This window comes from Vicia villosa, linkage group LG1 (genome assembly GCF_029867415.1).
Source record: "Vicia villosa cultivar HV-30 ecotype Madison, WI linkage group LG1, Vvil1.0, whole genome shotgun sequence".
Lineage (NCBI taxonomy): Eukaryota > Viridiplantae > Streptophyta > Magnoliopsida > Fabales > Fabaceae > Vicia > Vicia villosa.
In genome coordinates, this window is record NC_081180.1 from 52,137,699 (window position 1) to 52,151,746 (window position 14,048).

Sequence of the window (14,048 nt, forward strand, 5' to 3'; positions counted from 1 at the left end):
TAAAACCGGATTTTTAGATAGCTTGATAGTTGAACTATTGTCACACTGAATTACAGTTGGCCTATCTTGATGAAAGTGTAACTCCTCAAGAATTCTTCTCAGCCAAATTGCTTGGCATGTTGAAGTTGCTGCAGCATTGAACTCCGCTTCGGTTGTGGACAAAGTAACAACTTGTTGCTTCTTTGATGCCCATGATACAGCTGCTGATCCCATCATAAACACATGACCTGATGTACTTCGCCTGTCGTCCAAATCACCCGCATAGTCGCTGTCGGTGAAACCAGTCAAAACAGATTCTCCATTTTTCTTGTAGAATATACCAAAATCTATTGTTCCTTTCAAGTAACGGAACACCCTTTTTGCAACTTTAAGATGCAGTTCTGTTGGTCTTTCCATATACCTACTAATCAGACACACAGCATACATGATATCAGGCCTAGTGGTTGTCAAGTACATTAAGCTTCCAACAACTTGTTTGAAGTAAGTACTGTCAACCCTCTCTCCATCATGATCACTTGAGAGCTTCAAACTGGGTTCGGTTGGAGTTCCAACTGGGTTACAATTCTCTATGTGAAACCGCTCCAAAATCTCTCGAGCGTATTTCTTTTGCCCAATAAACAAACCAACACATGTTTGCACTACTTCTATACCAAGAAAATATTTCATCTTTCCTAAATCAGTCATGTCAAAATCAGCCATCATAGAAATCTTAAAATCAATAAACATAGGTTCATCATTACCCGTGAAAATAAGATCATCAACATATAAGCAAACTATCAATATGGACATTTGTTGAAACCTATCTTCTCAAAGTGGTAATCTATACAACTATACCAGGCTCGAGGTGCCTGCTTCAGACCATATAAGGCCTTCCTCAATTTGTAAACCTTATGTTCATTATCTTTTACCACGTAACCAGGAGGCTGCTCAATGTAGACTTGCTCAAGTAGTTCACCATTCAGGAAGGCGGATTTTACATCAAGTTGAAATATATGCCATGAATTTTGTGCTGCTAAAGAAACCACCAATCGAATTGTATCTTGTCTTGCTACAGGAGCAAAGACTTCTTCATAATCAACCCCATGCTCTTGCTTGTATCCTTTGATAACCAGCCTTGCTTTAAACTTGTCAATTTCTCCTTTTTCATTCAACTTTGTCTTGTAAACCCACTTCACACCAATGGTTTTTTGTCCTTTTGGAAGATCAGTTAATTCCCACGTCTTATTCTTCTCTATGGCTTCAATTTCTGCATCCATGGCTTTTTCCATTTTTCTTCCTTCACTGCTTCTGTGAACAATATAGGATCAGAGCCTGCAAATAAAGTAAGTTGTGCAGTAGTATCCTCATCAGACAATTCATCTCCACACACGTAATCTACTATCCAAGTTGGTTTTCTCCTCTGTCGTTGTGGTTTTGAAATAGATGATTGGTCTTCATTTGGAATTGAGACACTTGATGAAGGATTTGGTGAAATTTCTCCAAGGGACTGAGTAGGAAGTTGTAACTGTGATTCAGAATCCTGACTTGTTTCGCCATCTTCCTCACCATCAATTAACGGTTGTTGTTTCTCAGTGCTGCACCAATCCCATGTACTTTCTTCATCAAAGAGAACATCTCGACTTATGATTATTTTCTCGGTAATGGGATTATATAACCTGTACGCCTTGGACTCTTCACTAACACCAATAAAAATACATTTCACACTTTTATCATCAAGCTTTATTCTCTTCTCGTTTGGAACATGGGCAAACGCTGTACACCCAAAAATTCTAAAGTGGTCCACCGAAGGCCTGACATTGCTCCAAGCTTCTTGAGGTGTGATGTTTTTCACAGCAAGGGTAGGACTTCGGTTGAGTGTGTGAACGCTCCAATTTACCGCTTCTGCCCAGAAAGTCTTAGGAATACCCCTTTTCACCATCATGCTTCGCACCATGTTCATAATCGTCTGATTCTTTCTTTCAGCCACACCATTTTGTTGTGGTGTGTATGCAACAGTAAGCTGCCTCCGTATTCCATGCGACTCACAAAAACTTGTAAAGTCATGTGAGTTAAATTCACCGCCACGATCTGTACGAAGGGTCTGAATGCACTTGCCAGATTATTTTTCAACTCGAGCCTTAAAGCTTTTAAAAACGGTAAAGGCTTCAGATTTCTCCTGTAAAAAATAAACCCATATTTTTTGACTATAATCATCAATGAAGGTAATGAAGTACCTTTTGTTTCCATTCGAGGTTGGATTGATTGGTCCACAAATGTCAAAATGTAACAATTGTAGAATTTTTCCAGCTCTCCATGCTTTTGCTTGTGGAAAAGAATCACGATGTTGTTTACCGATAATACAATCTTCACACATTTCTATGGAATTGTTGATATTGGGCAGTCCTTCCACCATGTTCTTCTCATATAGGGTCTTCAAACCTTTGAAACTTAAATGACCATAACGAATATGCCACAGCCATGTTGGATCTTGCACTTTTGTGGAGAAGCACTTCTGGACACTATGCTGAATGTGTAGAGGGAACATACGATTGGATGTCATTTCTGCTTCAGCTATTAGACCCTTCTCAGGATGATGAATTTGACACTTGCTTTGTTGGATGATGATGATGTAACCTTTTTCTTGTAGTTGTCCCATACTAATGAGATTAATTTTCAAATCTGGGACATAAAACACACTAGAAATTGTATGGATAACATTGTTTTTACCATGGAATTTAATATCCCCTTTTCCCATGACAGAAATGCAGGAATTGTTACCAAGCTTCACAGTTTCTCTAAATCTTTCATCCAAATCATAAAACCAATATTTGTTTCCACACATGTGATTGCTGCACCCGGAGTCTAAATATCAAGTATTACCTGGTAAATTATTCTTGTCACTGTAAGCCATCAAGAGCAATTCTTCTTCAGTTTCAGAAAAATGTACCTTGGTTTCCTTCTCTTTGGCAGGGCATTCATATTGATAATGGTCATGCTTGTGACAATGATAACACTCCACCCTTGCCTTGTCAAATTGTGCTTCTCGATTGTAAAATTGACGTCCTCCACCTCTGCCTCTTCCTCGAAATCCCCCTCGTCCTCTTCCCGAAGAAATGGTTCCTTCATGAGCAGTGACTTTCAAGGCTTGCTCCTCCACGACATAGATAACCATCTTTTTTCTCATGAACTAATAGTGAGCTTTGCAATTCATCAATCGAAAGACTATCGATGTCATTCGATTCTTCAATGGAACACACCACATAATCAAATTTGTTTGTCATTGAGCGAAGGATTTTCTCAATAATCGCAACCTCTTCCAATTTGTCTCTGTTAATGCGCATCTTGTTTGAAATTGATAGTGTTCTTGAAAAATAATCATTGACAGACTCGCCTTCCTTCATGTGAAGAATTTCGAACTCTTTGCGAAGAGCTTGGAGTTGTGCACGTTTTACCCGTGCAGTGCCTTGATACTTCTTCTTCATTGCATCCCATATATCTTTAGCAGTGTCCTTCTTTAGGATGGTCTCCAGTACAGCACGATCGATTGCTTGAAACAAATAATTCTTCGCCTTCAAATCCTTTGATCTCTGATCATCTAACTTCCTTCTTTGTGCTTCTGTCAAAGCCGATTCATTTTCTGGTGCAGTGATGCCAGTTTCCACAAGAGTCCAATACTCTTTGGATTTCAATAAATTTTCCATCAACATACTCCAATGATCATAGTGACCATCGAAGCGTGGAATAACAGGTTGCACAAAGTTGTTGTTTTCAGACGCCATTGAAACAACTCTTGCTGCGGCAAGAATGAAAGTTGCGGCTTTTTCAACTCAGGCCCCAGTAGGGAGCTCTAGTACCACAATGTTAAAATTACGTAAGAAAAATATATTGCAAAATTTGAATACTGGTTTATTGAGTTGAAATGCAGTTAAATACAAGTGTAAATAACTGATAACGTAGAAAATAAAGGAACCACTAATTCCACTAAATCCACGTTTAACAAGTCCTAATAACATGGATTCTCCTAAAGAATAGGTAAAAATAACAAACTTAATTTATTAAGGAAACAAACTACTAGAAACTTAACAACCTTCTCATGTTTCAATCTGTGTCTGCTTTGTTGTGCGAAGCACAACAAGAAAACACCGCATTAAGAAGTTCGCAATAAGAGTAATTAGTGCATGTTTTTGTTCTAAGTATTGAGTAAGTAATTTAAGGAGTGTGTTCATAAAAACATACAAACACCATAACAAGGATTAGACACAAGAAATTAGAGTATGATCACAAGATGCATGTGTACTATGAGTACTAGCAATGTGTTGGAGTATAGTACAAATAGAGTAACACATATTGTTGGCCATAGCAGAACACATTATTCACACTAATAACATGCAATATATCACAACACACGCAACACGAAAGAACATAATCACAAGTGACTATAATGTACAATCAATAAGTAGAAGAGCAATAAGCACATGGCATATAATGATGAAAAGTTCAAGCACACACAGCAGTATATATTAGCATATATTGTTAACCTTAAAAAAAATATTACACACATAATTATTCTATTACGGTAACAATATATTCCTATGAAGCGTCGACATATCATTCAAAAGGCGTGTCGCCGCGTCAGACACGTGTCGGACACGGATACTCGTACGACACGCGTACGACACGTATCTGACACATTTTTGTAGTGTCTAACAAAAAAAATAATTTAATTGCAACGGACACGGATACGACTCCTTATTTCAAATAAAGGACACACCCAACTCAATTTTTTTTTTAAAAAAAAAAAGTCCAACTCAATAATTATCAGATTTTTATTTATAAAAATAATAGAGTTATTTTACCTTTCATATTTCACCTCTCCACTATAAAAATAACACAATTGGGATTACTTTTTTTTTTCTTATTCCACGGTTTAGAGGTGGATTTGTGTCTTTTTTTTATAATTGAAAGTATTAAGTTTAAATCTATATAAATTTTGCTTCTCGTTTTAAACTCTTTATAAATTGTGTTCATACATTGCATTATTATATTATTATATAAAATATATATAGCCGTGTCTGTGTCCTATATTTTCTATATTAGCGGGGTCCTCGTGTCCGTATCCATGTCGTGTCTGTATCCGTGTCGTGTTCGGTGTCCGTGTCCGAATCTGGGCTTCATAGATATATTCCATAACCTTAAATCCTCCTTTAACTAATCATTACGCTCTTGGAAATTCATTAACAAGCATTTTGGTAATAAGGACAATTAAATCAAAACATTCACGGAAAATTTCAAAATCCCCTTCTTTTTTTTTAACTCTAATTTCATTAAAAAAATTTCAAAATTCAAATTGAATCATATATTGGTGGCTTTGATACCACTTATTCGATATGTTTATAACCTGGTGATTTCTATCAATATCGAAATCAAGAATAGAACTTTAAACTAATTCTTATGATTCAAGTATGTCATCGACTCAAATATCTTAAACTCATACCAAAATTCATCAATCATAACCAAAAGACTATTGATCTGCCAAAGCCTAATGAATAGTGGTTTCAGGATGTGATGCAGCTATCTAGGCTGAGAGACTTGTGAAGGATTAGTTATGTTAGGGTTAACCATGATATAGTCTGCATTTACAGAGAAATGGCACTCGAAGACTTTATCTTTTCATCTTCCACATAGTGAGATGTCTATCACACTGGACGATGTCTCTTGCCTACTACATCTCTCGATTAGGGGGGAATGTTAGACCACTGCAGGATTAACAAAGATTACGCTTTGGAGATGATGATATACTCTTGGGAGCTGACCCAGGGGATGCAATGTCGGAGTTAGAAGTCACCTGAGGGGCTCATGCTAGGTTTCGATTCCTGGAGAACTTGTATACACGGCAATTGCATAATGCAGAGCAGTCCGCTTGTGATGATAAGTAGGTTGCGCAGCATAAAGCATATGTATTGAGAGCATACCTATCATACTATTGAGCAAGCGGTATATACAGAGGACTCTTTTCGGATGGCTCTGAGGTGAGGGACATTCTAGATGTCATGATGGGGGAGGCATTGTAGTACATGAGGCAGCATAGGAACATGGGGCTCGAGTCTCTCATATACAGTAGTATATAGTGTTTGTATTTAGGAGCACTATTTTCAATTCTATTTTACTCTGGATTTATTAATTTATATATGTTATTTTTATATTATTCTGAAAGTGTATGCTTTAATTCACAAAATTGAAAATGATAGTATAACTATAATATATCGTCAATTTCACCAAGAGCATCTCTAAAATAAAGAAAAATTATTGTTTAGTGTGGTTCTAGAGATGCATTTTGAATTTTGTCTGGTATTAATACGAAGATGCATCTTCAAGTCAAATTATGTTTAAAAAGAACATTTCAGTGAAAGCATGAGATATACATGGAGTGGTTCTCCGAATTAAATTTATAAGAAAAAATGTGGACGTGATTTTGTGAGACTCCAAGTGCGTCCGAAAATATATTTCTAAAATCAAAGTGGCATTTTGAGATTTTTATATGGTGTTTTTCCACCACTTAGGATGAGATAAACAATTCTCTTATGAAAAAGAGCTTAATCATAATGGAAAACACAACCATAGACCCAATTGAATTTGAAATTGAGTATCTTAATTTAAAACAAATTTAAATCTCTTCACTTCTCAAGTCCTTTTAAAAATGTAAAATGTAAAGAAAAGAAAAAATAACAACTTTTTAAATTAGATATACTTTTGTTTTAAAAAATATATATTACTATGAAAAAAAACTAATAGCTCTTTTTCACAAGTACTTAAATGAAAATGTATTCCAACATTTGGGTTTGCGATGTTTCATTGAAAATGAATTTGAGAAATTAAATACGATAAACAATAAATAGTAGGGGGTAAAGAATAAGGGTTAAATAAGGTACAAAATTTTTATCTTATTATACTCAGTTCAATAAAGAGTGGAGAATTTGTGCAGAATAAATCGCCAACTCACTATTACCATCACAAACATGAGAACGATCAAAAGAATTAAACCAGATTCGGCTGTTCCATTCCTGTATTTGGTTTCAGCAAGTCTTTATGATCCATTATTTTCGACCACATAAGATAAGATAGGAGTACAAAATGAACAGAACAAATACATAAAAGAAGTAATCATTCCATTATTGCCTTGGATCTACCTATGGCTCACCACCAAGCTCCACTCGCAGATTGTCATATGGATATACTTTGGGTGCCTGGCACGATAATATGAAAATCTATCAGCATAAGTACTAAGTATCTGGAGAAAGTAGCATTACACGTGAAGCTTCAAAACATGAAAATGTCAAAGAAAATATACATAGCTTTGAGTCTAAGCATGACTATAATGGGGATACATGGAGGTTACAAGCAGGACAAAATATTATGTAGTCCATAAACAATATATACCTCAATAGTCTAGCCAACTAACTTTCTTTTAAATCCAACCAAAAACGACGGAAAACTAATTTAGCATATAGGCTCAAGTTATTAAGAATAGCCACAATTACTTTCTAATGTGCTGCTAGCACTACGATGTTGATGAACTTTCAGATGACACTTGTTCTTCCAAAATGCTTTCAGGCTTTCTGAAATATTGGTTCAAAATTTTTTTCCGTCAATTGAAAAAGAACCAGGGTCATTCTTTTGCTTAAGTATTTCACAATGGTTACTGCAGAATTGGAGCAAACGAGCACTGGCTGGCTGTATTTCTTTTTGAAATCAAAGAGTTGGGAAACAACAAAATTGATGTTCCTTTGCCAGATTGAGAAAATCTGAATAGCATGTACATCAGGAAATTGAACATAGCCAGCAATCAACAAAAGGCTACAAAGCCACAAAAAAACTTTGCTAACAGAGACACCTTCATGGCACGGTTCAATAAAACAGTTCTAACCAGACGATGGTTGAGAAACTAGAACTAGACTGGGATTATCTGAAGGTAAAGATTTGAGGCATGATCAACTGGATTGAAGAGATCCAAGAATGAAAGAGTACAGCAAATGCATTGAATATGAAGAACCACAATCAATAACAGAGGAAGTGATAAAGCAAGGTCAAGAGCTTGCTGGGAGATAAATTGCTTAGATAGCATATGTTAAGAATCAGGAGAATAAAGATGAATAGTCTTGTTACAGTGAATTAGTTCCGTAAATACTTGATTACAACAGAGGAAAGAATAAAAGAAAAGAAATTGAAAATAGTAGACCAGAATCAGAACTAATTGCTTCAACCAACCAAAGTAAATGTAATTCACCTCTGAATTACTTGTAGCGAAACTAAGAATCCGAGAATTGGGTCTCTTGGATATAATAATTACTCATGGGGAAAATACAGGACTAAATGAGGCATCTAAATTTATGTTGTAAGTTAGTTGTATTGTAATTCTACCGGGCGAAGTTAGATTAATCAGCAGCTATATTGCAACTTGCAAGCTTCTAACTTGCTACTTAATCAAACATTTGTTGCAATGCACACTAACATATGGTAGCTGTTTGTAATTTAACTGCAAGGATGAAGAAAGAAAAGAAAAATCCTATCATCCAAAAGATCCAGGGATGCAGTATAAGCTAGGTCGGGTCAGTTCAGATTTTGACTAATTATTTTGGGCAATGGCTTTAGCTTTAATCAGGTTGACTCATCAGACAACATAAATTTTTTTTTTTTTTAAATTGTGTTCAAAGTCAAAAGAAACGTAAAATTACAGTCTCTGTCCATTAATAATTGTTACATTTAAAACCAAAAAAAAAGGACCCAAATTGAATGTGTCTTTCAATTTTCAAAGTAATATAAACTACATTTTTTTCCAATTGTGCCCCCTAATTAATATTATGTGCATCACTCCCAAATCAATATTTCCCACTTTGCATTATGATAATAGTGAACATACCAATACATGACAATGATAATTCGGTAAAATTACAATTTTCTTTCTTTCATTTATATTCTTTTCATAATCTCTTTGAAATAAGCAAATGTGACAATTTTTGTAGGACGGATGGACTATGGAGTAAGAAATAGTGACAGGTTTGGTGGATTTCAGTTTCCTTGACTTGAGAATCAACATAGCCTATGCCAGGTTTATTTTCTTTCTTCTCATCCAAACCGAACAGGTTTTCCAGGGCAGACTAAACTCAACCCAACCCAACAAGAAAACACAAATATATCATAATAATTCAAAATTGATAACCATGCAGCTTACTCTCTAAAAAACATACAAAACATTCAGAACTTATTTTGATGGGAAATGAGAAAGTTGATTATAATTTTAAAATATGATTGTCTGTTTAATTTTGTGTATTTTTCTATTTGAGTATTTATGTATGTACTTTGTTGAAATTTATGTATACTTTGTACATTGTTTTTAAGACTTCACAATAGTAGTCATCCCGCTATCCTCCATAGCGCTATAGCATAGCACTTTCGGGATTCAGCGCTACAAGATTAACAACATAAGAAACACCAAGAAAGCACCTACTCACCACCTTCATTTCCATTTTCCAGCCAACCAGTGTTTTCCACCATGGGTCTCTGTTCATTCCACCTAGTTCAGCACACCAATTATTTGCTGAACCTTACTCAGTACTTGCCCATAAGTCTCCCACTAACACAGGCCTCTGTTAAATTTTTGTTTCTATGTTCCGTTAAATTATTCAAACTCGCACCATCTTTGAATAATTCTTGTTTTTCCACACTCATCAATACACTCTTTTTAATTCCTCATTTTCCTTCTACTTTTTGTATAGTAATTGTGCGTTAGGACATGACTTCGATAACAAACTGTGAAAGTCATTAGTTTAAAATTATTTTTTACTAATGAATATATCTATATGTCTAACACAAATTCTATCTCATGGATGCATCATATTCAGTAAAGCATTGTAAGGTAAGTCACTTAATGCCACTATCGAATAATGATAACCATAAACAATTACACCCAAAGGATCTAAACAAAATACGGTAATACATAACTCCATATACAAGCAAGAAATAAGAACAATAATATCCAATCAACCTTAAAACACATCCAAGTTCCAACATTCATCAACGAAGGATCACACTCAACCTTATAGGCATAGCATTTAAAGATCAAATATTAAAGAATTGAAATCAGCAAACATCCATAGCAAAACGGAACCAAATCCCAACAATCCAGAGATTTAGCAAGTTGACTTACAAATGGTGTCTTGGAGGCTTTATCATTCCACACAGCCAATAATCCTAGAGCCCCAAAACAGCTCAATCCTCCACATAGCCAAGCCAAAGCCTCATACTAGTTTTCAAAAACAAAAAATCATCAACTCCACGCATCGAAAATTATAATAATAACTTAATAAACTACATCCATAGGGTAAAAATTAGGTACCTTTCCAACAGTATCAGCAATGCGATCTATACAAGGTTCGGGAAATGCAGTACCGTTGTCCCATGTAAGTTCCTCATTCACAGGAAGCTGAAAATCGAGGTTAGTTTTCACGATTCTACCAAAATGAAAATGAATTGGATAGGTTAGGGTTAAAGGAAACTTACGGGTTTGTTTGGGACATAGTGTTTGCCGACGGGGAGACCCATGCCGGAGCGGAGGCGGAGAGAGGAAGCTACCGATCGGTGAACGACGCCGTTTCCGCCTAAAATTTGTGATGCTACGTTTGTTAATCGACCTGCCATGATTATTGCCTCGATTCTTCTTCGTCGTTCTTGTTCAATTTCTGGTTGATTATTGCCTAATGTTTATGTTACTTCTACGCACAGTCAAAAACGACTTCGTTTGGAATTGTTTTTATTTTATCTTTTTTTTTAATTAAACGGGTTGGACTCGAATTGGATCTTCGTTTCTAATTTATATAATTTTAGGGCTAACTACTACACTCCTGGTTTCTTTCTATACCCCATTTTCTTTTTTTAAAGTTTACTATTATTTTAGATTTAATTAATCTGTAATTTTTTTGTGCTTCTTAGAAATTTTTAAATAAACCTCTAAAAGAAGATAATAATCAGACTCATAAACTATTTTATCTTTTTTTCAATTAGACTCTTGTTCAAGATGATTATTATAAAAAAAATCTCTTAACTGTTTTCTAATTTATGAAAATATCCCTAAACTATTTTTAATTCTTAAATAAATCTATAAATAAATTTTAACATATAAAATGGTATGATTAATACTTAAATAATAATAATAATAGTAATAATAATAATAATAAATGTTATAAAATTTTGCATCAAGAATCGTATGTGTGTGTGTGACTAACTCTTTTATAAAGGTTTGCTTGGACCTGTGTGTGACTAACTCTTTTATAAAGGTCTGCTTGGACCTGCATCTCCTTTGACTTCTTCTCTTTCAACTTCAATTTCTGGTTCTTCACAAAAGATTTTTACTGAATCCTTCTTGACATTCTCTGTCCAATTCCATTCTTTAAGCTCGTTTATGATCACGTCTCTACTGATCACCACTTGCTTGTTCACTAGATCGAACAACTTGTATCCTTCAATCGAATGATATCCTATTAGGATTATCTGACTCGACTTGTCATCAAGTTTTCTTCTCAACTGATTAGGCACATGTCTATGTGATATACATCCAAATACCTTTAGATGACTCAAGCTAGGCTTTACACTAGACCAACTTTCTTCTGGCGTAATTTCTTCTAGCTTCTTCGTTGGACATTTGTTCAAATGTATGTTAGCCTCGACACAGCTTCAACCCAAAACTCTTTAGGTAAATGTTTGCCTTTCAACATGCTTCTCACCATATTCATGACTATTCGATTCTTCCTTTCTACATTTCCATTTTGTTGTGGAGTGTAGGGTGACACCACCTCGTGCACAATCACTTCTTTCTAACATAACATGTCGAAGTCTTTTCGACACATATTCTCCACCACCATCAGTCCTCAGAACCTTGAGCTTTCGCCCATTTTGTCTTTCGGCCATAGATTTGAACTCGACAAATACCTCGATCACTTCACTTTTCCTTTTGATTAGGTAAGTCCATAATTTTTCACTGAAATCATCTATGAATGTAACAAAGTATTTGTTACCTCCATTCGAATCCACCTGGATTGGACCACATACATCAGAGTATATGACTTCGAGGATTGCCTTCGACTTGCTTCACGTATCCTTGTTGAATTTGTTTTTGTGCTGTTTCGCCTATACACATTCCTCACACACTTCTCTTGGAATGTCGATCTCTGGTAACCCTAAAACCATATTTCTTTTTTTCAAATCTCTAATGTCATTAAAGTTGAGATGACCTAGTCAATAATGTCATATCCATTCATCTCTGTTAGATGCATTTGCAAGGCACTCGTGTTCCATCATATTCAGTTCGATCTTGAAGGTTCTATTCTGGGACATATGTGCCGTCAAGATTAACCTCCCACTTGCGTCGACAACTCTCATCATCTTATCTTCGACCAACACCTTGTAGTTCTTTTCGACCAACTGCCCAATGCTGAGCAAATTGCTTTTCATGCCTGGTATGTACAACACATTAGAAATTACTGACCTCTTGCCATCTTTCCTCATAGTCAGGACGTATCTAATACCTTTAGTTGCTAGAGTATTGTCATTTGTGAATTTCACCATATACTTCATTGAGGGCTTTATGTTGACAAACCAAATTTTCCTTCCAGACATGTGTGATGAGCATTCTGAGTCAAAGTACCATTGGTTCTTGAATTTATCTTCATCTCTTGTTGTGACCATCAGCAACATCTCTTCTTCTTCTTCTTCTTCTTCTTCTTCTTCTTCTTCTTTCTTCATGTTTTGCAAATTTTGCATCACTTTCTTGACTCTTACGCTTTTCTGGACAAACACTAGAATAGTGGCCATACTTTTGACAATTAAAACACTGAATGTGACTTTTGTCAGGCTTTCGACCACCACCTCTTCATCTACCTGCAGCACCACTTCTTTGGTTGCCTTGGTAAGAGGGTTTTCTCTTATTCGACCAGCTTTTTTCTTGCTGATTTCAACCAGTCGAGTTGATGCAGCCACCTCTGCCTTTGTTTCCATTTCAACTTCCTTTACCTTTCTTTTCTTTGGATGAATGAGCCTATAGAGCCACATCACTCTTCGACTTGCATGCAGCTCTTTCATTCATTCTTTGTTCATGAGATTCAAGCGTCCCTTGAAGCTCTTCCTTTGTCAATTTCGAAAATATTTCGACTCTTCTATGGCTACCACTATATGGTCGAACTTCAGAGTCAATGACCTCATGATCTTTGCAACAAATGATCTTGATGTCAATACTTCTCCACATACCTTGATTTGTTTCATCAATTTCGTAACCCTAGTGAAGAAATCAGTTACGCTTTCACTTTCTTCCATCTGAAGCAATTCATACGCTCACATCACCTCTTTCACCTTTTATGCACCTCCTAAAAACTTTTCAAGAATCTCCCAAGCTTCTTTTGCAGATTCTACATCACTAACCTTCTCGAAATTATCTGGACTCAGACATTGATGAATTATAAAGAGAGCTTTATAATTCTTCTTCTTCAATTTTGTATGCAGAGCCTTTTGTTCATCTGTCGCCTCTTCTACAAGCGGTTCTATCTCTTCTTTCACATGATCCCAAAGATCTTGACAACAGAACACAACCTTCGTCTGCTTGCACCAATTCTCATAGTTATCTCCTTTTAGAATTGGAAGACTTGCTGGAAAATGTCCATGCGGATGATTCATTATCGTCGACATTCTCTTTCCTTGAATCATTTAACTGGAGCTATAAATACCAGATGTTGGAATTAGACTCAAACTTTGAGTAATTCTTTATCACTACTCGGTGACAATGATGTAAACAAGAAAGAAAAATTGGGTTGCAAAGGATTAGGATTTGCGAAATAAAAGGAAGAAGACAATGATTTTCTGCAGATTTTCTCTCTGCCCACAAACTGTGGAAAATCTCTTATTCACTTGCAACTGCAAATTCTGTGAATACAAGTTGTAATTTTAAAATAGGGGTTACTCCCTCTATTTATAGTTTTAAGTTTGCTTTCTCCTTAAGCCAAATAAAGCTCAAAACTACAAAAATC

General features: G+C 35.6%; 2 protein-coding genes across 2 annotated transcripts; both read right to left on the reverse strand.

The window, feature by feature from the left end:
• Window positions 1-3,101: 3,101 nt before the first annotated feature.
• On the reverse strand, window positions 3,102-3,758 carry LOC131636130 (uncharacterized). Its single transcript, XM_058906815.1, has one exon. The coding sequence runs from the start codon at window positions 3,756-3,758 to the stop codon at window positions 3,102-3,104; it is 657 nt and encodes a 218-aa protein (XP_058762798.1).
• A 3,194-nt stretch (window positions 3,759-6,952) lies between these two features.
• Window positions 6,953-10,754, reverse strand: LOC131637771 (NADH dehydrogenase [ubiquinone] 1 beta subcomplex subunit 8, mitochondrial-like). The gene is made up of 4 exons (XM_058908340.1): window positions 10,537-10,754; window positions 10,373-10,459; window positions 10,184-10,279; window positions 6,953-7,223 (listed from the first exon to the last, which is right to left on the reverse strand). The coding sequence occupies exons 1-4, from the start codon at window positions 10,672-10,674 to the stop codon at window positions 7,167-7,169; spliced, it is 378 nt and encodes a 125-aa protein (XP_058764323.1). The 5' UTR covers window positions 10,675-10,754; the 3' UTR covers window positions 6,953-7,166.
• Window positions 10,755-14,048: the final 3,294 nt, after the last annotated feature.

Excerpts from the sequence above, each read along its gene's own strand:
- LOC131637771 (XM_058908340.1), bottom strand. The coding sequence starts at position 10,674 with ATGGCAGGTCGATTAACAAACGTAGCATCACAAATTTTAGGCGGAAAC. Across the intron at positions 10,460-10,536 it reads ACTATGTCCCAAACAAACCC|CTTCCTGTGAATGAGGAACT; the intron begins GTAAGTTTCCTT and ends CTCGATTTTCAG. Across the intron at positions 10,280-10,372 it reads TTGCTGATACTGTTGGAAAG|TATGAGGCTTTGGCTTGGCT; the intron begins GTACCTAATTTT and ends TTTGAAAACTAG.
- LOC131636130 (XM_058906815.1), bottom strand. The coding sequence starts at position 3,758 with ATGGCGTCTGAAAACAACAACTTTGTGCAACCTGTTATTCCACGCTTC.